A 25,000-nucleotide genomic window follows, 5' to 3' on the forward strand; every position below is an offset into this window, starting at 1 on the left:
GAGGACAGCATCAGCTCGGAGAACATTTCATCTCGAGTGCGTTTTTTTTTTCTTTCTAATCTTCACTAGCCTCTGGGAAGGAGAAGATCCTGTGATCATTGAAACACATGCAGCTGGTGAAGAAAAAAAAAAGGGACAGCGGTATTTAAAAAGACACATTTTATAAAACAGTGGCTACACTCTTTCAGGGTAAACCTTGCTGTTAACATTACATACATAGCACATGTGCTTTCGTTACAAGGTCGCATTTTGCCTCCCCCCACTGCGTGGCTACCCCCTCAACCCTCCCCCCTCTCTGTGGCTAACAGCGGGGAACATTTCTGTTCAGCCGCAGGCAAACAGCCCAGCAGGAATGGGCTCCTCTGAGTGTCCCCTGAAGAAAAGCACCCTATTTCAACCAGGTAACCATGGATTATATCTCACTCTCCTGAGGATAACACAGAGAGATAAAGAACGGATGTTGCTTGAACGCCAGCAAACATACACTGCAATGCTTTGTTGTACAATGATTCCCGAGTAAGTGTTACTGGCCTGGAGTGGTAAAGTGTCCTACCATGAAGGACGCAATAAGTCTGCCCTCCCCAGAAACCTTTTGCAAAGGCTTTGGGAGTATATCCAGGAGAGCCGCGAATGCCAGGGCAAAGTAATCCTTTCACATGCTTGCTTTTACACCATGTATAGTATTTTAAAAGGTACACTCACCGGAGGTCCCTTCTCTGCCTGCTGGGTCCAGGAGGCAGCCTTGGGTGGGTTCGGGGGGTACTGGCTCCAGGTCCAGGGTGAGAAACAGTTCCTGGCTGTCGGGAAAACCGGTTTCTCCGCTTGCTTGCTGTGAGCTATCTACAACCTCCTCATCATCATCATCTTCTTCGTCCCCAAAACCTGCTTCCGTATTGCCTCCATCTCCATTGAAGGAGTCAAACAACACGGCTGGGGTAATGGTGGCTGAACCCCCTAAAATGGCATGCAGCTCATCATAGAAGCGGCATGTTTGGGGCTCTGACCCGGAGCGGCCGTTCGCCTCTCTGGTTTTCTGGTAGGCTTGCCTCAGCTCCTTCAGTTTCACGCGGCACTGCTTCGGGTCCCTGTTATGGCCTCTGTCCTTCATGCCCTGGGAGATTTTGACAAAGGTTTTGGCATTTCGAAAACTGGAACGGAGTTCTGATAGCACGGATTCCTCTCCCCATACAGCGATCAGATCCCGTACCTCCCGTTCGGTCCATGCTGGAGCTCTTTTGCGATTCTGAGACTCCATCATGGTCACCTCTGCTGATGAGCTCTGCATGGTCACCTGCAGCTTGCCACGCTGGCCAAACAGGAAATGAGATTCAAAAGTTCGCGGTTCTTTTCCTGTCTACCTGGCCAGTGCATCTGAGTTGAGAGTGCTGTCCAGAGCGGTCAAAATGGAGCACTCTGGGATAGCTCCTGGAGGCCAATACCGTCGAATTGTGTCCACAGTACCCCAAATTCGACCCAGCAAGGCCGATTTAAGCGCTAATCCACTTGTCAGGGGTGGAGTAAGGAAATCGATTTTAAGAGCCCTTTAAGTCGAAATAAATGGCTTCATCGTGTGGACAGGTATGGGTTTACATCGATTTAACGATGCTAAATTCGACCTAAAGTCCTAGTGTAGACCAGGGCTGAGAAAGCTTGTAGTTTGATTATCTGTGTTACATTTACTGTACTGGACTGTAAATACATTTGTTTGTGTGTGTGCTAGTGCTCCATCATCACAAGCACAGATTGCGGTCATTAAGCATCAAGTTCAAAAACCCTAGACTCCCTGAAACCACAGGAATCTCAGCAGAGTTGACTCAGCTCTCCAAGATTCCTAGGTAGACAAATTGAGTTCCTTGAAGTTTACTCTGAATCTTTTGGATAAGACCTTAAAGGGGCACTTTCACAAAATGTAGCCAGTTCCAAACAGTGAGTTAAAAGCATGTATGCTGTGGTACGTGTGCCAAATTCTCAGGCAACAACTCTTGCATATTGTAACAGTGTTAATATTTACAGTTTCCATAACATACCCAAATTATAAAGTTATTGAATTGTAGAACACACAGGCCCTGGTTAAATGTAGTTTCCTGCCAATTCCTTACCAAATGCCATCCAGCCTTTGAATTCCCCTGCCAATTCTTCTGATTTACAAAGCACATCTTTTTCAGTTTTAAAAATGTGTTTTTCTCTCCTGTTGCTGTATGAGAGCTGCTCATCAACCAGAGGTGCTGGCTGTACCCAAAGTTCTGTTTCAGTAAACAAACCTAAAAAATAAAGAAAAATATTTTTAATTCCTTTTATTTGGTGTCGTCATAGGTGGTATTTGTAACACTGCTGACTTAAAAAAAAATACAGTTAGCTAAATGAAAAAAGAGCACTTGCTAATTTATGAGGACTATTCATTTCACCCCATCACCTCATGGTATCTATTTCCTTGTCATCCTGACTAAAGAACTTGAGTCCTGAGCATAGGCAGACAACCAGTGCTTGATTTACTCAGGGTCATCAGTTCTGGCAGTATGGAGCAGAAGTCCCAGATGGGAATGTTAAAATCATAGAAGTGAGGTTACATGAGGCTTCCTTCACTTAGGAAGGAAAAATCAAACTGCACAACTACAAAATGGGGAATAAATGGCTAGGGGGCAGTACTGCTGAAAAGGATCCTAGGGCCTATAGGTGGATCACAAATTGAATACGAGTCTACAAGGTAGAGAGAGTCCGGAAAGCAACAAAAATGATAAAAGGTTTAGAAAACCTGACCTATAAGGAATGGTTAAACAAACTGGGCATGTTTAGTCTTGAGAAAAGAAGACTGAGGTGGTACCTGATAACTGTATTCAAATAATGTGAAGGACTTCTATAAAGAGGATAGTGATTGATTGTTCTCCATGTCCTTTGAAAGTAGGACAAGAAGTACTGGGCTTAATCTGCAGCAAGGGAGATTTAGATTAGATATTAGGAAAATTTTTGTGATTATAAGGGTAGTTAAACTCTGGAACAGGCTTCCAAAGGAGGTTATGGAAACCCCGTCACTGGAGATTCTTAAGAACGGGTTGGACAAACACCTGTCAGGGATGGTCCAGGTTTACTTGGCCCTGCCTCAGCAAAGGCGGCTGGACTTGAGGACCTCTTGAGGACCCATCCAGCCCTACATTTCTACATTTCTATGATTGTATACCTAGAGCTAATGCATTTGGGCCATCACTATCACTCCTTTACTAAAAATAACTCCTAGCTAAAGACTAATTTACTCTGGGCAGAATTACTTTGAAAACTTAAAATTCACAGCTACAACTGGCCGTTAACTGATGCAATGCATATCGTAATAGTGCGTGGAAAATGGAGTAAGCGTTTATAAGAGAGTCTGGTCAAATGGCCAAAAGTGATTCATTGTATTTGACACTGAACTGCTTGATACAATGGTACAGAAATGTGCGTGTACGGAACATGTCAAACATCTGTTGACACCTTTATTATTCAGAAAGAGCAATGGCCAATTGTTGCTTACATCTCTTAATAAAAGTTTCATACACTAGATCTAATGAGGCTTTTATGGTATGTTTATATCCCATTGTTGGGACACTGGGAGGTGAGTTCTTCCTCTTTCAGTTGTAATGTTGCTAAAACACAATGATTTGTACAGGAGCAATTTAGTTTATTGTAAATCACCTTACTGTTAACAGGGAATCGATTAGAATTTGTTTTTACAATACCATTTTCTATGGAAAGTGTTCCAAAATTCTTTATATATTATTGAAGTTTAGATCCACATTACAAAAACCACCACCATGGTTCGTACCAATTGGCCCCTTTGTTGGCAGCCTCAGCAGAGAGGCTAAGGCTTGGTCTTCACTACAAACTTATGTTGGTATAATGACATCGCTCAGGGAAAATCCACACGCCTGAGCGCTGTAGTTATACCAATCTAACTCCTGGTGTAGGCAGCGATAGGACAGGAGGGCTTCTCCCATCAGCAGAGCTACTGTCTTTCGGGGAGGTGGACTAACTATGCCAATGGGAGAAGCTCTCCCTTCACTGAAGGTAGTGTCTTCATTAAGCACTACAGTGGTGCACTCTGCAGTGCTGTAAGTGCAGACAAGCCTATAGTCTTAAAGGGTCCCTGGAGACCAAACTACCCTGTTACCCCTGAACGTGATCCCTTTATTAAGGGGTGAATCATATAGGTAAAGCAGGATCAGGAATCCTGTGTTGCTGGTACCTACCTTGTACCTGTTCTCTGGACTTCAGTCTTTAGTGTCACCAGTCTACCAGTTTAATTACTGAAAATAGCAAAAATCCCATTCTGCAGTTGCATTTCTGAGACAATGCTGTATTTAACAGATCTGATATTTCAGTTTGGGATTTTAGTTTATAGCAACATAGCATTGTATAATAGAGCATAATGACAGTGATAAATACATTTAGGTACTGTCTATTCTTTTCCAGTTTTCTGGTGTTTATTTTCTTTACACTATAACCCTAGTTTCCTGCTAGTATGAAGATAGTTGATAGCTGAAAATAAAGCTGTTTACTTTAACCTTTCACCTTTCATTGTTGCAGATCTCAGGTTCCACTTATAAATATAGGAGTGAGGAGTTTAAGAGACAGTTTTCACATCTGCCAGATTTGGAGAGGCTCATAGTAGGTAAGATGTGAACAAACCAACCAAACTGTGTTATTGCTGATAATGTCAAAGTCGCAGCAGCTGGTGTTTGTAAGACAAACAACTTTAGCTTTTACTTCTTAAAAGTAGACTCCTATGCTGGAGGAACGCTGCCAGCCCCTCTGGATGGTGGTCATGAGGTGTCTCTCAAGGTAACTTCTCCTCCCCGTCCCATAGGTGGCCAAACATCTATTGGCCAGGGTTCGTATGTAAGGTAGCATCTGTCACAGGCAATCATGAGGGGAAAGGAGAGGCCAGGGCATCCTGAGAAGGATGTGCTGGGACAGCATATTGAATAGATAGGCTCAGAAATGTTTGGATTATGACTGGTCTGGAGAGTGTGGGGAAAGAGCAGAGTTAGAATTATATCCTAGAAATTTTGATTTGTGCCACTGGACTCTTTTCTGGCATGGGCAATACATTTGGTGCATCTTCACATACTGCTGCTTCAGACACTTAACGGATGTTGAATGAGAAGGGGGTGAAGGGGGGCAATTTTTTAAAACGGTAACTAACAAAGGTTAACTAGGTTTAACAGAGGAGAGGGGGTTAATACAGAATCTAAACTCAAAGCTCTCTTGAAATGAGTCTCAACAAATGAAGCCTAAAAAAATAAAATCATGTTTCTCATTAAGGTGACGCTGGGTTTAAGTGAAGCATCTTTAAAAATGTGTCCAAGTGCAACCATTTCTCAGGCTGGCAGGGAGTTGAACACTGTGTTAGTGATGCCTATCAGTCTGGCTTTTGCAGGAGATAAAGTCCCAGAAAGCATTGCTCACTGTTGTAATTGCATGAGTCCTGTTTCTGGCACGTATACACCACTGCCAGTAGAGATTTTGCCACCCATGAAAAAGCAGCAATGGCACGGAGGCTAGTAGATGTTACCTTGACAGACAGACAGACAAATGTCCAGAGGGACTCCTGAAAGCTTTCTCCTTGCATAGGAGTCTGTTTTTAAGACGGTCAGGGTTGCAGGGAGAAGAATTGGGATGTTCTTCTTTCTGAAGCAATAGACCGCCCATGGCGGAAGGAGGAGAGAAAGAGACTTGCAGCCCAGAACTGTCACTTCTTCCTGATATGCTATTTCAAAGGACTGTATAAGACAGAAGTCTAATATGAAGGCATTTCTTCTGGAAGGTGATATGCCCTGGCACCTACGTCAGGTGTCTTATCAGGTGAATGGTTTGTGAAAAATTAATTTGTCAGAGGCAGCTCCTGTGTCTCAAGGGTGGTGTTTTTGTGGTGGTGGTGGGGGGGGGGGGCGGGGGAAGTAAAGGGAAAACTCCCTGTCCCCCAAAGTCATGGCCTATGAATTGTGTTGCTAAACTCACCTTGCTTTGAGGCAAGGTAGTGAATGGGAAGGAGAAAGAACTATACCATCAGGTCTGGGAAAGACTATGCAAGAAATGAAGCACAACAAGCAGTGTCTTTCTGAGGGATTAATGTACCTCTAAGGGGCACTTTCAGGTAAAAATCTTACCTATTTCTTGGGGACCTGTGATGCTAGCTTAGTGCTAAGCGGAAAAGATGCACATTTTAAATTCACCATGACCCAGGGAAATAAGTTTAGATTTTTTTTTTGTAAACATGTCAGAATATTTTTGGCTGTTAGACAGGTGGTAAGTATTTCTAAGGTGTCTCAAATAGCTAGGTAAGTCACACTTACCATGAGCTCTGTCCCTGCTACTTAATAATCAGCTCAGAACCTTAATGAATCATAGAATCTCAGGGTTGGAAGGGACCTCAGGAGGTCATCTAGTCCAACCCCCGGCTCAAAGCAGGACCAAACCCCAATTTTTGCCCCAGATCCCTAAATGGCCCCCTCGAGGATTGAACTCGCAATCCTGGGTTTGAGCAGGCCAATGCTCAAAGCACTGAGCTATCCCTCCCCCCAAGAACCTCACTAAAAAGTGGTCTGCAGAATTTAGGACCATTCCATGGAGTCTTTTCTTCAATCTAAAAAGAACTTTGGGTTTGTTGGGCTCAGAGAGAAAATACAATGATATCAGCTACCACCAGCCCCTTTGCCTCAGATACTTACAAGAAATGCATAGTGAAAATTACTCCAGATCTCACTGTAGTTATGGAAATGAATGGGAAAATATGTAAACAACTCTACAATCTTAACTGGATGACTACTGCTAAAAAGGATAAAGCTTGCTGATCACCAGGGTGAACTGGAACCGTGTATTCTATCGAGAGGACATCAGTGGGACTGCAACGACAGGATTACAGATCTGGAGAAAAAGAATGGTTTGACTAGAAGAAAAACAAGAGGTTTGTGAGAAAAGAACATCAGGCTGTTGTATTTACCTGAAGGCACTGAAACACCTATTTTGAGCCCTGTCTTCCCACTCTGCCAGATGTTACCAAATGGAGATCTTAAAACCCATCAGACCCACTATCTTCTTGCCTCTGTACCTGCTGCTGCTGACTCACCTCACCACTTCTTAAAAGGTCACTCAGCAAGCAAGCCTGACTGCACCACTGGAGACCCACTTAACAAATACACTGTATCAGAGATAAGTATTCTGATACCAACATAACATCAGGGTTTATCTCTTGCAATAAAAAGGCAGCCTTTAATCCAGCAAGAAAGTCTTGCTAGATGCTTGGTGTTGTGGCTACAGCACCGTCTACCCAGAAAGAGCCAAGTGCTTTTATAGAAGAGAAATTAGAACTTTCACCCACCTGGAAGATGTGACATGCTAAATCCTTACATCCTTCTCAGGCCGCAATGGAAAACAAAGTTATTCTATGCCATCAAGTGTACTTCTTTGTTAAAAATGGGACATTCCTGTGGACTGGGTTCAATACACAGTAAAACAGAAGAAACATATCAAAACATAGTTTGAGTTTATTAAGTTACTCTCTGATAGGGATGATTAAGAAAGCAACTAAGCAAATTCTATGAAGCATATTTGCCATGAACAGACTATCTAGGATTTGAAGAATAGATTTGCTGATGGATTAACCCCAGCAATATAGCACCTCCTCAGTCAGAAGCAAACAAAGGCATTCTTTTATGTAATTACTCTTTACCCCATGGGAGTAGCATTCATTTAAAAGGACCTTTTCTGACCTCCAGTCTTAAAACCTTTTGTTTGCTTGGTATAGTGGATTTTAATCCAAGCTGTATTAGTTATTCATCTACAAATATTTAAGGTAGTAATTACCTACTTATTGTTATCCACAGAAATGTAACTAGTGCTGTTCTTTATAATATGTTTTTCTTTTTTTCTGGTTACTCTTGTACATTCTTATAATTATGAGAACTGGAGATAAAGATTATACAAAAATGACTGTGATTCCATACCTATACTATAAACTAAGTGCCTTCGATTTTCATAGTGTAAGCATTTAAAAAATCTGATTGGAAGAGCACCATTTAATTAAAAAGTTTTTCATCTTTAACATTTTATATCCGTTTTTACAGTTAGGCTCGTAGGTTACTAGAACTGGGATTAATGTTAATTCTCAATTTTCGGTTTGCCTATTTTGTGCATTTTGACATCCCATTGTGTATAGTCAGTTCCACTGTTTTGTTGCTGATCACTTGCATCACGCTCATTCTCTACTCTGGGGGGATCCCATGTGCATATTCTTCCCTGAGCTCCGCAAGAAAGCGTGTTTACTAGCAGCAGCAAAGCTGACACCAAAGAGGCTGGTTGGCAGGTGTACAGAGAGAAGGGAGATAGGGTGGAGAAGTGGCCCCTGTGTGTTTTGGTGGTGGTGGTGGTGATCTTATACCCGCCCAAAAGACCCTTATAAACACAGAAGGACATCAAAAAAATTTAATAAAAGAGTTAAGATGGAATTCTTTTAAAAGTCAGGACACAGTATTTAAAGGATTCTCTATCAGAAGACTGATTTGGACAGTGTCTCTCTTAATTTCTGCTGTGCTGCTTGTTAACCTGAATTTCGTTCAGCCTGTTCTAACTTCTTTGTCAGTTCCGCTTTCAGTTTCTCATATATTGGGGTTGCAAATATTGCCAGGTAATTTTAATTTGTTTGCAAACACTGGTTCAATTTGAATTTAGGGGGGAAATTCAAGGAAATATTTTTATTGGTCCTCAATTTGTAAAAGTTGATGTGTACTAAAGCTAAATTTTGGCCCACGTTTCAACTGACAGTTTCCCCGTAATAGTCATGGTTGTTTCAGCAGCATGCATGTAATTAATACCTCAAATGTGTAAAATAAATCAACCTAGTATTTATACAGAATTTAAATTCTTAGGGTGGGATTTTCAAAAGGGCTCAATGTTGTCCTAACGGTGCTTTCAGTGTAGGTTAATAGGATTCTTACCCTTTACTTCAGTGGGAGCGACAAAGCCAGTACTAGGCATTTACGAAAATCTCACACTTACTGCTTCAATGGTGAATCTTTCTGCTCCTTAAATCAGAGTGACACCAGTAAAGAGATAAATTAGCTCCTTGCTGTTGTTAATGGAGCTCCATTAATATACTGTTCAAGATACCAGTTCCCAGCAGCGATATTTCAGCCAGAGGCCATTTCATATAGGTAATAAAAAGAAACCTTGATTGAAAAAGGCCTCTGGCTGAAGTATCCCTGCTGGAATGTGGATATCTACTAAATAAGGATTTTTTAACTCGTTGTGGTTTGTGATACGATAAGGAATGTAAAATGATTCACCTTAGAAATGTACAGTTTACTGTGGTATGTGTGACTGGTTGACTATATGTTCTGAATTAGTAGACAAAATATTGCCTTTGTATTCGGCTACTTCATTCAAGTGACTTGAAGCTTGACTTGTAGAGTGCAATTTCAATATTCTGTTTTGCAAAGAAAATCAAGCAGAAGTTCATTGTCTGCCATGCCTTGCCAGATACCTGAAACCGGAGGGTAATACACAATGGCCAGAGTTCTGATTTCCCTGTTCACGCAAATAGTTCCATTGACTTTGGTAAAGTAGGACATCAACAGGATTCCTCACCATAAATAAACGGGATTTGGCCCAATATGAGTTTAATTTTTATGGATCTTTCCTTTGAGTAATGAAAGATATTCCCCTAGTTTTGATTTCCAAATCAAAGAGAGTTGGGTTTACAGGAAAAAAATAGCGTTGATCCGATTGGACTGTAATGAGTGAGTAAGCTCCTCTTGGTCTTTATGTCTAGATTATGCCTGTGCCCTCCAGAAGGATATTCTGCTGCAAGGACGCCTGTACCTCTCTGAAAACTGGCTCTGTTTCCACAGCAACATCTTCCGATGGGAGACCACGGTTAGTTGGTTTGTGTGTTTGATTATTGGTTTGCTTAAAAGAAATCCCTTATCCCTTTTTGTTCTGGGGAATCATACCTGAAGCTTTCTGGTTGAGGGATCCTTCTTGGTGATGGTAATCATGGAGGGCATCCCATTGGGGCTGATACTGCAAAAGGCAGCCGGCCGTCATGACTGGAGTTACAAATCTCTGTTGCACAGTAAAATCAAAGAGCAGCCTGGAAGTCAATGGAACACTAAAATCAGTCTGTTTAAAATTGTCTCTATCCCTCAGTGCTGGAGGGATGGATGTGAGGTGAAGTGTCGAAAAAGAAATGCCAAAAGACCATGATGGGATTTTTCTATTTGGATCTTCAGCCTTGTGTGTATAAGCTATGCAAAGATGGCTTCCAGCTGAAACAAACATGCTATAACTCTTACTGATTGACCAGGTTGAAGCTCTTTTTTGGATCACCTTGGGGAGCTGCTTATTAACATTCTAGATAGATGCAGTTCAAGTGTCACCTGTACTAATGTGCAGAGCACCCCCCATGTCAACTGGGAGATTCCATAGCAGTGTTTATAGACTCATAGACTTTAAGGCCAGAAGGGATCATCATGATCATCTCGTCTGACCTCCTGCACATCACAGGCCATGGAACCTTACCCACTCCTGTAATAGACCCCTAACCTCTGCTGAGTTACTGAAGTCCTCGAATCAGGGTTGAAAGACATCAAGTTACAGAGACTCCACCATTTACACTAGTTTAAATCTGCAAGTGACCCATGCCCTAGGCTGCACGCCACTTGGCAAATGTACCTACATGCACATCTGTCAGGCTGTTAGCAGAAATGAGACATTACAGCAGAAGAAGGGAGCACAGATGTCTTTTCCAGTGTAGCAGCCAGGATTGGCATTCAGATTTGTGGGGCTCAGCTTGCTGTCAGGATAGGATTTGTGTCATGAATCCTCTAGTCCTGCTGTGGGAGTGGTAAGGGTGCAGTGAATTGTCTGCTCACTATTTGGTTCTGGTGCGCTCGGCTGGGCTGGGCAGGGCTGGGCTGTGAATTACAAAGCTTTGGTATGCTTTTGCTTAAGGGTGGTCCTGGTGTCCTGTGCCCTACATCTACTATGCTTTATTCAAGTAGCTTGGGTTAGTTTGATGTTGAGTTCCTCTTGCATGTCTTGTGCCCTGTGGATTTCTGGGATTTAATAACTTTTCTATGTGTGTGTTTTTTTATATCTATTTCTGTTCAGATTTCTATTGCCTTGAAGGATATAACCTTCGTGACAAAGGAGAAGACTGCGCGGCTCATTCCAAATGCCATCCAGATTGTAACAGAAGGGGAGAAGGTGAAAAGCTAGTATTTTCTTTTTCATAACAATAATTCCTGGGGCAGAGCATTTTTTGATTCCTGTTGGCTAAGGCAACCGTCCCAATTGTATATTTAAACTGCAGTTATGATCAGAGAAGTGACTGTTTCTTTAAAAAAAAAAAAAAAAAAAAAAAAAAAAAAATCTTACTCTACACATCTGCTCCCTGTGTGTGTCACAGTCAGATCTGATAACTTTGGTGACTAAAAAAAGTGTTTACTACTCTTTACTTGGGTTAGCACTGCAGTGTCAGCATACCTGTGGGAGAGGATGTCAAAGTCTATTCTGTAACATCAACAGAATTGTCAGCTAAGTTTGAGTTGCAAAATCTTTATTACTAGGGATGATGCCTGGGCCAGAAAGAACCAAGTGAGTCCGAGCTAGTAACTAGTAATATCATCTTTTTACTTGTTGTTTGAGCAGAGTTGCTGTGGAATCAGTGAACACAATAAACACAGGGCCCCATGATGCCATTTTTAGGGATTTCCTTTTCAGAGTGGGTTTGCATTGGAATTTGATGTTTTGCAACCTCTATAAATAAAACGCATCCTTGGAAGACAGTTGCTATATGCTAAAAGGGCGGTTTTGTAATGGGTTTTGGTATAATTAGGAGCTTCTCCCTGCCTCCTGGGTGCTGTATTCTGCACTGGCTGTAGCTTCTGGGTGAATTTCAAAGGAATTCCAAAGAGCAAGTTGCAAAAGGTTAGCCTGCCCAGTCTGGATTGGGATGGGAGTTGGCTAATCACCAGCTTTTCAGTAACCTCCCCTCCCAGAAAAACAAAACTGTTAGGCTGAAAACAGGGTGACAGTTGCCTAGTGTGAGTCTGTTGGTGTTTTTGAGGAATGACTGCTTATTCAATATAGCTTATTCAAATATAGCTGACACCGAAGGGAGACCTTTGCAGTTCCATAATGGGGCCCATGAGTCTTACTAGTTTTTACCTGCTGCGAAGGACATGATTCTATCTGTGTGTTGAAGAGGTTAGAAACTTTTAAAAATGGAATGAGTAAAAGTGAATGATAAGGCAAAACCCAAGAGAGCAGATTAGGTAAAGCAGAGATTCTCAAACTTTTCTATTGGTGACCCCTTTCACACAGCAAGCCTGTGAGTGCGACACCGCCTTATAAATTAAAAACACAACTGTTTATATTAAACACTATTATACCTGCTGGAGGCAAAGCGAGGCTTGGGGGTGGAAGCTGACAGCTCGTGACCCCCGTGTAATAACCTCGTGACCCCCTGAGAGGTCACAGCCCCCAGTTTGAGAACCCCTGAGGTAAAGGATGATGTGCTAGACCTTGGTGAGAAGATTTAGCAAGAAAAAATCATGCAAACAGTGGGTGTGAAGGAGGAGGGTGAGGGTACTGATAGGTGGAGACTAGTGCAAGCATAGAGGGATACATGAAGGTGCAAGTGGGAGAAAGAGGTTAAGGGAGCAGATAAATGATATAGAGGATATTTTTTATACTGGAGTAAGTGCTTGCAAGTAGATGCCACAAAAAGCAAGAAAAATGTTTGATACAATCTATAGACAGTGGGAATCTACAGGCTTCAGTAAGTGTCCTCAATAGCTGCATATCCCACTGACTGCCTAGTTGTAGGTATTAATCCATTTCCCTGGGGCCATGATTTTGAGGGTAGATATGTCGTTTGACCATACCATGGACATCGTAGAACTACTACTGCCTCTTCTAGAAACTGTACAATATGGATTCACATAGGAATTCAATAAAGCGAGCTATCATCTTATCTTCCATCCAGTTTTTCTTCACGTCCTTCAGTGCTAGAGATAGAAGCTACCTCAGTATCTTCCGCTTATGGCAGAATGCACTGCTGGACAAGGTAAGGTTTTGTTGTTGTTTTTTGTTTCTGTGTGGGGGGGTAATGTAGCTGATCAACACTATTAAAAAAAGTAAAGGATCACTTTTTCTAGTTTCAGAGTAGCAGCCGTGTTAGTCTGTATCCGCAAAAAGAAAAGGAGTACTAGTGGCACCTTAGAGACTAGCACATTGATTTGAGCATAAGCTTTCGTGAGCTACAGCTCACTTCATCGGATGCATTCAGTGGAAAATACAGTGGGGAGATTTTAGAAAATAGAGAACATGAAACAATGGGTGTTACCATACACACTGTAACCAGAGTGATCAGGTAAGGTGAGCTATTACCAGCAGGAGAGAAAAATAAACCTTTTTCTAGTGAGCACTAGATCTGCACTGGAGGCTAAATGATTTCAGAAACAGAGATTTGGTTCTTCAAGTATTCCAATCAAGAGTCGAAGTGGGGGTGGGGTGGGAGAAAGTATTGGTACTCTCCCAGGCTCCACTTACTTCAGATTCCAGAATGAGACTCCTGTCAAAGAAGATCTTCATAATATGATGATCCTTCGCTTTTCTTGCATTTACATTTTAAATGTAGTCATTATCTGTGAAGTTAATAACTCTGTTGGGATGGCAGAGAAGCTCACACCTCTTTTGGAGCTATTGTTTCAGTCTATCTGTAAACTCAGGCAGATATTACTGGATTGATTTATAGTTGGTTCACATTTTTAAGGTCATCTTTGTGACCATAAGAGTTAGAGACTTTTTTTTTTTAACGAATAAGCTTAGATTCTGGAAAACAAATTGGCATCATCTCAAGAAAAGTAAAGCAGGTTGAACCCTCTGCCAACCAGCTCAATATGACCCCTGAGCTGAAAAGACCCAACAAAGATGAAGGCTGAACAACATACAGGTGTGTTTTGGCAACTTCTGCTAGGTAGCTTGATTTATATGGCAGTTTGTGTACACTTAATCTGATGCTTCTTCCTGAAAATGCAATGACATGTTTGTTGCACAGAGTCAGTGCAGATAACATGCTTCTTTGGATCTCTTTCCTGTAACTCACAGTTCTCATTGTTTTAATATTTCAAAACAGAGGCAGCTAAACTCCAAGATACACAAATATAACTTTGAAGGAGAATGTCCCCCAGAGACTTAAATCTGCTGCACTGTTTATACACATATCCTGCACATAATCTTAGCTAATTTAGAGTTAAGGTGGCTCAAATGTGTTTAGAAGAAACACAAACACTAAAATTCAAGGAAAACACCATTTAAGGTAACATTTAACATCCAGATCAGCCACAAATCCACATCCCTTACAAACCAAACACACTGTCACACTCATAACTCCATGTCAAACTCCTTTTCGATTCCAGCATCCAGTATAGACAACTACAATGTATCCACCCAATTCCTCCCTATCTCCTGTTCAAGTGCGCAACCTTCACTCCAACCTCATATTTAACTTGTACACATTTTCTTGTAGATGTTACCACTACAGGACTGGGTATGGATACTGTATCTTAATCCAGCTCATCATGAATATAAATTGATGTTAGTAATAATAAAAGGAGGCAGGGGCATGCGCAAGAATTTAAATTTCACTGTTTTTGGAGGGGCACATTCTGGGCCCCACCACAGGCCTGGGGCTGGAGGAGCTGTCAGCTCCCACCATGGCCCCAGGGTCAGAGGAGCTGTCGGCTCCTGCCACGCCCCCAGGACCGGAGGAGTGCTGTGCCCTGGCCAATTACTGGGGAGCCTGTGCCCCTGCTTGTCTCCCCTTGTGCATGCCCTGGGAGGGAGAAAAATAATTTTCACTTTGGCATGGTGGCTAGGGGAGTGGAATGAGGGGGAAGCCTATGGCATTAGAGAGCTATTGTGGCAATATTTTAAAAAACTATCTCTGTCCTTAGTCAAAAAGGGAGCATTTTGAAAATTTCCTCAGCAAGTTAGTCAATATTTTAAAATCGCATGTTGTCTTAATGTAGAGTCACTACTGACCTATTCGTAATATCATAAATTTCACAGACACTGAAATGTATATTAGTAGCTTCATCATCACAGTCTTTTGGTGTCATAAATGTCCATTTGCATTTTGTTAAGGGAGCATCAGCAAAACAAAATCTTATCAGGCATGTCATTAAAACCCTGAACAAACGTAACAAATGGTAGGTTTCAGAGTAGCAGCTGTGTTAGTCTGTGTCTGCAAAAAGAACAGGAGTACTTGTGGCACCTTAGAGACTATCATATTTATTAGAGCATAAGCTTTCGTGGGTAACATAACAAAAGTGCTCCTAATTTCTAACGAACAGTTATAACTCATAATCAGGTTTCAATTTCAACTCCTGCAAGTTTTCTTCCTTATCAGTTTTTTGGATGTATTTTCTTCTCTGAATTTTAGTTTAGTCAATTAGCTATTTTGAGTTTTGCTGGGTACAGAATTGCTCCTGAGTGCAATTACATTGCAGGAAGCAGGAAAGAGCTTTCGGGGTGTGGAATGAAGTAGCTAGAATTCGTCTTGACGTTTCCGAGGCATACATACCAGAGCAGTAGCTCTACCACCCTTACAGCCAGCCAACTCCTCAGTGCTGATGGGGGCGGGGGGAGAGGAGTGTCTTTTCCCCACTCTCTTTTGAGCAGCTAGTGCTATTGTAGAGAGCTAATTGGGAGCAGGGACTGCATCCTCCCAGACTAATTCTAGCCATCCCTGTGCAGGGTCACAAGGGAATACGGGAGGGAGGGGGAATTTTTTGTGCCTCTCCCTCCCTACCCCCCTGCACAACTGGCCAGAATCTATTAACTTTTATCTTGAGAGTCTGCAGAGATGCACAGAAAGAACTTCTGTTCAGTTTCTCATCCTAACTCCTGTAACTGTAAAAATGTATCCTCATGCTCATTCTGAAGGTATTGTAGGGCAGTATCCTGAACTGATTGCAAGACCAAGTGCTAGTGTTGGATTGTAACATGTGAGCTCCTGGTCCCGAAGGAAGAACTATATTGTTTGAGCCATTCTTAAACATGTATTGCGTTTTGTCTGGTTTTCATGTGTGGCAATATGAGAGAGTCATGAGCAAATTGCATGCATTTGTGTTCCCTTGACCCTTCCATCTGTATTTTGCTCACTAGTTCAGCTTTACTTGAGATAACCTCTAATGTTTCTGAGCTGCTTCAAACGGGCCCTAAAAAAACCCACAAAACCGCCTGCCCCAAAAATAATTTTCTCACTCCCAAAACTGCACTATCTTCAATGCTAGGACAAGCAGGATTTGATATTGGACCAGTGACAGGTTTAACGTCCGTTATCAACCATCAGAGCTAGAAATAGAAGAATTGAGGATCTCTTCTTTCCAGTGGTGTAAGACTTTTGTTTCTAGAATTAGTAGATTTTGCAATATCAGCCCTTTAATACTGCAATGTTACGAATATAAAAACTATTTTATGGAGACTTTTAAAAATGCATTAGATATTTTCTTCTCCCCTACCATGTACAGTTGGACTCGTACTAAGGCAGTCTGATTTGTGAGGTAGAGGGATAGGAAAAATAGTATAATTCGTCTTTTAAACTCTCTAACACCTTTGCAAATCGATCTTCTAGTGAATTATGTCCTAAAATAAATGATGATGCAGTGTGATGTAAAGATTTTAGTAGCAACAGAACTGGGTGCATCCCAGCTTTGAAATCTGTGGAAGAAAGCCCCTGTATAGGATCAACATCTATATATAAAATGCAAAGCGGTATTGTTACTATATAAAGCACAAAAACTTGCCTGCTATTAAACTGTAATAGACAAGTTACGTAATTCAGCACTGAAAAGGTAAAGGTAGCAAGGACTCTTTCTCTTTCAGTGTGGCTGGGCATAGTATGTCCTTCTTTTCCATTTAAAATTCACGCTGTGGCACATGCGTGTACTGACAGCAGTGAAAAGGTTAAATGAAGAGGCCTGATAAGGGAGCTGTGCTAACAATGCAGACTAACACAGCTGCTACTCTGAAACCTGTTGTTAAAAAAGAAGGTTCTCTCATTGCAGTAAACAGTGGCTTAAGCTGCTTTAAGTGGAGATATTAGTGACAAAAGCTGCAGCTTCTGAAGCCACTCCCTTGAGAAGCTGTGTGTTGGATTCAAGGCATTCTTTAACATCTTTAGATATTTAAAATACTGCTTGAACGGGCATTGTAAAACTCCAAATGAGTTTAAATAAGTCTGTCTCCAGCTGTCTCTTGCTGTAATGGAACTTTACGTGCAGCTTAATATGTCTGGAAGAGGAAAGGAAAAGACTGTGTCTTTAACAAACCCTGCTTACCTATGCTTCGTTAGTGGGAGCGGCCTAGGAGCCAGACCGGAATCTAGCACAAGTTCCAGTTCTGCAGGCAGACCAGCCCACTTGTGAACAGCTCTGCTACTGCCAAGCAGGAAGTTACGGAGAAACAGGTTTGAAACAGCAGCACAGTCCATCTTCGACAAGACAAAGATATGTCTTAGTAAACAACAATGTAAGCAACCTGCTTGCCCCAGGAGTTTTGCCACTGTGTAGTGGAGTCGTCTTCACGTTGACAGCTCAAGGCCCATTGGGTCTTGATTACAGCCAAACTAGCATGGGCTGGGAATTGTTCTTCTGAGTTTTTGGACTTGCTTGGTAGCCATGCAGCCCATTGGGTTCATCTGCTTCACAGAAAACTCAGCCCTTTGGGGTGAAATGATGTGCTTCTGAATGCAGGAGAGTTCTACGGTCCCAGAAGCACAGGTTGCTGTCTTTTGGTGAGGGCCTGTTTCCTGAGCATCAATATGAAGTTGGCTAAGTAGGTGAGGAGTTTGAGAATTGAAAATGTAAGGTTCTCACTACTTTCTATTGAAAGGGACACAGAGCAAATGTGATTAAAAACCATGCTTTCGTAATCAGAAATCTGCTAGTAGCCTTAATAAATCAATAGTTGTTGAAGCTGAACATTTTAAATATAACTTCCAAATACATTCTGCATTTGTGGAAGTCTTAAGGTATAATAGTCATATAAGAAAAATCGTGTGTGTAGGTATAAATATATATATGGATAGCCACATATTTGTGCTTGTGTGTTACCTTTTTTGTACCTTTAAATTTCTGTCACTATTGCAAAACCCTGCAATCTGCGTAAGCAGGACAGTGGTGTCTTTTTAGAATGTCATTAATGCACAGATATTTAATATGATTTTTCTTGTAAATTGTTCTTATGTTATTTCTTCATTCGTAATGTTCGATTCCATTGATCTATATGGATCATGGCTGATACACAGTTTCCAGCGTCTTTAGAGACCATTAATGACACTCTTCTTTCACATCCATAAACTCCTTATGCCTTCTTTCCCACTTTCTTCGAGTTCTTTTCAATAAGAAAAATGGACTTTGAGACTGGTTGTTTACTTTGTGGATATAGGTTTAAGTGTCAGGATCCTTTCTCTTTTTCTTACCCCTCTTGAGAATACCCGAGAGCACTTGAACAGGTCCAAGTGTGAATTTTGTTGGTGGATTGGGAAACCAGGCTCAATTTCTTAACAATGAAAGGAAAAACCTAGCACTGGACTTCTATAAAGAAATCTGAGCACATTTCTAAGATTCCCCTCACCCTTCCTGAGAGTAATAGCCTTGTTTAGTCATAAGAATAACCATACTGTCTCATATCAGTGGTCCGTCTAGTCCAGTATCTTGTCTCTGGCAGCACTCAGTACCGGATAATAGTAACTTACAATTTAGGTAGTTCTGTCCATCTGTAAAACTCAGTGTTTTACAAAAGTGGGTAAGCTTCATGGGGAAACTGAGGCACATATCTATTACACAACTTACCCAAAATCATAAGGGAGTCACTGGCACAGCTGGGAAAAGAACCCAGAACTCCTAAGTACTAGTCTAGTGCCCTATCCTTTAGATTTTGAGAGGGAAGCAGACGGTTCTTTTGTTCTAAGAATGTCCAAGAAAACATTTATGACAAGTGAAGAAACACTGAAGTGTGGCCATTACTACATTAGTTGCATTTTAAACTGTTTTATATTACTTTTCAAAATGTTGTATGCATATAATTTATATGTAGCTGAATGCTAACGGTATATGGGGTCTTTACAGAGCATGGGGCAGACAGGATACAATGTTCAAAAGTGACTTAGGCACCTAAATCAGACAATGAGACTTCAGCTCCTAAATCCCTTTTGACAAATGTGATGAGGGGTTTGACTACACAGGCACACTGAGGAAAGTTAATTTGAGTTAACTGGAGGTGTGAATTAAAGTGAATTAATTCAATTGCATTAAACCCCTGTTCAGACACTTTTTTATTCAGAATTAGTGACCTTCATTGAGTTCAGTTTAAGTCACTTTGGAAGTGAATGAAGCTACACCGAATTAAGATTATGGTAATTCTGAATGTCACTTAAACACTTCTGAAAAATTTACCCAAGGTGCCCGTCCTGATCTGTGTTTGTATTCTAAGTAGTATTTATTTGGATTGCGGTGTCACCTAGAGACTCAGATCAGGTGCAGAGCCCTGTGGTGCTAGGTGCTGTACAAACATGTTAGAGGGACAGTTCCTGCCCTGAAGTGCTTGGGATCAAATACAGTGTGATTTGTTATCAATAGTTTGCACAAGTATTACTTTGTCTATGACCGATTACCAGCACCAGATTATGGGGCTCAGTCCCAGTGCGTTGTGGATGCTACCAGAAATAAATATTTATAAACAATAGAGACTGAGGATGCACAGTAAGTGTGCTTTGAGGAGCTATTTGAAAGAGGAGGGATGTGTTTTATTGCACTGGAATAAGGAAGCATTTCAGGCATATGGGGGCAACATGGTAGGAAGGCATAGGGATGAGTGGGAGTAAGGGAGTGGCTAGAGAGAGCCTTGGTATGTATGGACAGATGTATGAAACCATTTTCTGCCACCTTTGTGTTCACAGTGATCACACCTCTATGCCCAGAAGCAATTTAAGGATTTGGGGATTTTCAAATCACTCCTTCAAACAAGCTTTTCTCTGTGCATCCTCAAAGCTATTACTAGACACAAATAACATTATAATTATTTAGTACAGTGAAAGTGTGCCGATCCAGTGGATCTGCTACCCTAACCTGTGCTAATAATCCTTCATAAAGTGACACGTGTCTGATTTTATTGTTGGCAATTTGTATTAGATTAGACTGTAAACTCTTTGAAGGAACTGTCTCCTACGCTGTGTTTCCACAGTGCCTCATACAAGAAGGCTTAGAGCCTGATTGGGACCTGTAGGCATTACTTGAATGCAAACAACAAATAACAGTAGTAGTTCCGAGAATTTAAGCAAATTAGGGAAGGCAGCTTGCCTGCTTTGTGATCTCTAGAGTGCCCAGTTCAATGTAGGCAGTCTAATAGAACTAACACAACTCTGTGTGTGTGTGTGTGTGTGTGTGTGTAAAATATGAATTTAAAAGGGATAGTTGTCCAAATAAGCTGTATGGTTTGTGTACTGTAGTGCTTCCTAGGCATTAGCTGCTTACTCCTCACATCTCTCCTGTGAGATTGGTAAGTGTGATCATCCTCATTTTGCAGATGGGGAAACTGAGGCATGGAGAGATAAAGGCCACCAAGGTAGTCTGTTTAGAGCTGGGACTTGAATGTCGCAGTCCCTTGTGCTCAGTCACTGACTAGACCATTCCACAGGGTGACCAGACAGCAAGTGTAAAAATCGGGACGGGGGTGGGGGATAATAGGAGCCTATATCAGAAAAAGACCCCAAAATCGGGACTGTCCCTATAAAATCGGGACATCTGGTCACCCTACCACTCCACCTCTCAAAGTGCTGAACTATCCTTCCTTGTGACCAAAGGTCACATGGGTTATTCAGCGAAGAAGCCAATTGAGCTGCAGGCAATTTGGCTGGGAAGGAATTTGTGGTACCCCACTGTCATCAGTGGCAGCCTGAATGATGCGGCTCAAGTCAAAGGACTGTGACTTTATAGTTTTCACGAGCTTCAAAGGTCAGCTCTGGGCAGCTGTTTGGAGTTGGAGGTGGAGGGGAGAATGGGAGTAGCCTGTGATATTAAGGAAAAACCAGTCACAAGTTTTCAGCTCTAGTGATCAGTTTAGATTGGGTTATGTTATCAAATCCATTTTGGCTAGAAGTTTAGCTATTTAAAAATGGAAGATGAGAGTCTCCTTTATATTTCTAAGGAGGGCTACCAACTGCAGTGGGGTCTGAAATGTGTGCTGTTTCTTAGAAAGAAAGCTTTCTTAGACAATAACAGGGATGGATCCAGATATATCTGGGGTAAAATAATCTGTTTGTGAACAGGTAGAAGTAGCAGCTCTTCACTGCAGCTTTTGACCAACAATGTGCTTTCTCTTTTCAGAGACTGACCAAACAGGAGTTCTGGCAACTGGTACAACAGAGCTATGGCTCTGAGCTGGGCCTGAACAGTGAGGAGATGGAGAGCTTTTACTTGTCCTCTGAAGACAATGGACAGTCTAGGTAAGAAGATACTATGGATACTTATCTTTTATGGAAACAGAACACTGTTTCTACAACTCTGTCTTAAAATCCTCCTTCAAAATTGCCTCCATTACTGGCACTAATCTGTACGCTTTTTAGCAGCCTTAGCAAAGGGGCTAAAGTACTGACTAGGCATAAAGACTCGATTGCCTTCACTCTGTTGTAGGTTGAGCAGAATTGAGACCCCTTAGTGTGGAGAAGTATGAGGAAGCTTGTGTTTCCCTGGCTTTTCCTGGTTTTGTTCAGATAAAGGAATCTAGGAATTGTGTGTGATATTTTTAAAAAAATCCCATACTTGTATTACTAACGCCACTTTAGATTGGGGATTCTCAATCTTCCCCATGCTAGAATCTAGTCAGGCCCATCATCCTAGTAAGCAGTATGGATATTGCTGAGTGATTATGACCCTCTGCTACCTTTTTATGAACCCCAGGTTGAGACCCTCTGTCTTAGATTATTAAAATTGAAACACTTAAAACTGCTGCTTTATTTTTCACCATTTTACAGTTTAATTTTTTTTTTTTTTTGGCCAATGAAAGTGGGTTTATCAATGTCTCTTTCTGGTTCTGTTACAGTTTCTTTGACTCCTTCAAATGACCTTGAGCAAAATTGTTAATTTTCAGCTTTACTCTTTAAACACTGTGGTTTTAATTTTCTACATGCCCTTAGATGGTAACGTCTTATAAAAGTGAACAAAAATTAGTGAATGCACTAACACTTAGTGCTGTTGTGTTTTGAATGAAGATGCTGAGGAAATGTGTATATCCCAAAAAAAGCTCCCGTCTGTTTTTTAAAAATGTTTCATAGTATAATCTTCAAAATATTTTGACATAGGATGCTAGAGGGATGGGTGTAAGAAAAATGCCTATTATAATAATCATTAAAAGGACAAAACTTTTCAATTTGAGGCCTAAGATACTTTTATCTCCCTACCATCCACAACATTAACTTTCTCCCTCGGTTCACCATAACCTTGATTTATTAACTTTCCAGACACAGTGCTAAGCCAGGGTTTTCTCACAGGCACTTGGGGACAGGGTAGTTTGATGGGTTAATGAACTGGATGTAGGATGACTGAGCTGGGAGTCTTATGTGGCAATTCAATTAACGGTTTGTAGTGTATGTTTTTAAATTGAATAAATCTCCAAAAGTATGAGTTTGGTGCCATAAATGCTAAGAAATTAAATTAACACTGTCTTTATTATCTTTTTGCTTTGGACAGATCCAGCATTTGTGATGATTCTGGAGACAGAGATGAAAAATTACCCAAAGCAATCTGTGAAATTCATGAACCCATCATTCAGATAGTAGAGGCAGAGCCATTCCATGGAAACACACTGACAGGAGTAAGTATTTAGACAGCCTCTCTTGCTTACTTAACAAATACAAATGTGTAGATCATACATCCTTAAGTGTGTGTGTATGTATGTGAGGATTACTCCTTCTCCTACCTATGAAGGATGTGAAGATGAGAACAGTTTAGAAGATTTAGCATCTGGAGGTGAATGGGTCAAGGTCAGTTATTCATCTTTCAGTGTTTTAAGACTTTGCCTGCTGGCTGCCAGCATTTACATGAAATGGATTGTTTATAGTTCTGATCAGTTTTGAATTTTCTTTTACTTAAAGAATACATTATTATTATTATTATTTTATTATTATTATTATTTATTGGAAGTGTGGTCAAGTGAGTAGGGAACTCGGTCGGGAGTGGGGAGCTCCTGGTGTCCCATTCCCTGTTCAGCCATTGACTCACCATGTGACTTTGGACAAGTCACTGCAACTCTTTGTGCCTCAGTCTCTCTATCTGTACAAAGAGGATAATTCTATTTATCCATCTTTACAGAGCTCTTTAAGATCTACAAATGAAAAGGACTTCATAAAACGTCTTATAGTCTTTTTTCCATTTCTGGGTTCAGACCCGCTCGCCTGATGTTTTTGTTCCAGATTAGAATCTCCTCACACTTTCTTGTAATTGTTCTAGACGTTTGTTAAAAGAACTGATTTTAGAGGGAGGATGGGAGTACTGGGGGAACAGACTGACACTTCGTTCCTAGAGATTGGAGTGTGTGGGATAAGTTAGACCTATAGTGGCTTTAGGTAAGACAAGGTGTGTATAGGCTTTGTAGTTTTATCCCTTTTCTCAGAATGCTATGTTCCTATGGATAAGTAATACTTCGAAAGAAACTATTCTGAGTCACTGCATTGTACTGGTCACAGCTCGCAAAGGGAAGTCTCTTACACTGCTAAACGCTTTTGGGCCTGCTGAGGAACCATCTATGGTGAACAGGTACTGTAGCCTAGGGACCTGGTTTGTGGGTGGGAGAAACGTGGGATTCCACCCTGAGAGGAGTGGAGGTGTCATGTATGTGCTGTCAAGCATGTATGTGCTCAAGGGAGACCTAATGAGAAAAAATTAGAGCTAACCCTGTACCAATGAAAGTGCCTTTGAAAATCTCACCCAGTAATGCCATTTTGATGAATATAGGCTCCAATCCTATGTACAGGCTCAATTTGTTGAAGTATATTTCTTAGCAACCGAGCGCATTGAAGTTTGAGAGAGATGAATCTGGGGGATTTTATTATTGTATAACTTACAATATGTATGACAGTTACATTTAGGTATACATTTTGTGTGATCTTTGCTAGAGTAATTGAGTGACAGAATGCGAATATTTCAGGATTACAGAAGGAATAGAGGGTTTCAATAGTTATTGAAGTATTGCCGCCATAAGATGTCTGAATAAAGCTGTGAAAACTCATTATGTAGTTTAGAGGTGACCTGCAAATGGGGAAAAACTGACTCATTCCCTTTTTGCTGCTTTTTGATGTATAAAGGGGGATGGAATCTTTTTCCAAAAGAAAATTAAAAAGATAAAGGCCTAAAGGATTCGTCTTTTTTTTTCATATGAGAAATTCAGATCTTGTCTGCTTCTGGAGAACTAGTAGGGTTTTGACATCATAGGAACTAATGTAATATCATATTTATGGTGTGTATTTTAGTTCCTGTTACACATTTGAGTCATCCATGGAGATCTCAGAAAGACAAGATGCTTGACAATCATGATAGTTTTCATAGATGTTAAGAACAGAAGGGTCCTCTGTGATCATCAAGGCTGGCCTCCAGCATAACTCAGACTGAAGAATTTCTCCCAGTTACCCTTGTATTGAGCCCAGTAACTTGAGGGAGGAGGAAAAATATTTCATGCCTTATTTATTCTTCCGAAAGAAGAAAAACAAGGGAAATGCACAGAGTTTTCCCCCCTTTGTAGGCCACCTTTAATGCTGTTTAAATACAGCAAATATGTGCCAGGTTGTGCTTTTGAATGGAGTGTTTTTGCTTCCGTTATTATTCCAAGTGGTATTTCCAGTTACATTAATAAATCCATCCAACGCATGTCTTCTGAATCCTACATGCATCCTGCAGACAGTCACAAT

General features: G+C 41.1%; 1 protein-coding gene across 9 annotated transcripts in view; it reads left to right on the forward strand.

Moving 5' to 3' along the window:
- GRAMD1C (GRAM domain containing 1C) overlaps positions 1-25,000 on the forward strand; it is an 87,210-nt gene that overhangs the window by 32,576 nt on the left and 29,634 nt on the right. For 7 of the 9 annotated variants that reach the window (XM_043538660.1, XM_043538662.1, XM_043538663.1 and 4 more), the window contains 6 exons: positions 4,558-4,642; positions 9,800-9,903; positions 11,140-11,235; positions 13,019-13,099; positions 21,426-21,544; positions 22,788-22,911. In XM_043538660.1, coding sequence (XP_043394595.1) covers positions 4,558-4,642; positions 9,800-9,903; positions 11,140-11,235; positions 13,019-13,099; positions 21,426-21,544; positions 22,788-22,911 — 609 coding nt within the window. Of the gene's footprint in view, positions 1-4,557; positions 4,643-9,799; positions 9,904-11,139; positions 11,236-13,018; positions 13,100-17,472; positions 17,903-21,425; positions 21,545-22,787; positions 22,912-25,000 lie in introns of those variants that run through there. The other 2 variants (XM_027824518.3, XM_027824517.3) reach the window with 2 other exon arrangements.

The sequence above is a fragment of the Chelonia mydas genome, chromosome 1 (genome assembly GCF_015237465.2).
Source record: "Chelonia mydas isolate rCheMyd1 chromosome 1, rCheMyd1.pri.v2, whole genome shotgun sequence".
Taxonomy (NCBI): Eukaryota; Metazoa; Chordata; order Testudines; family Cheloniidae; genus Chelonia; species Chelonia mydas.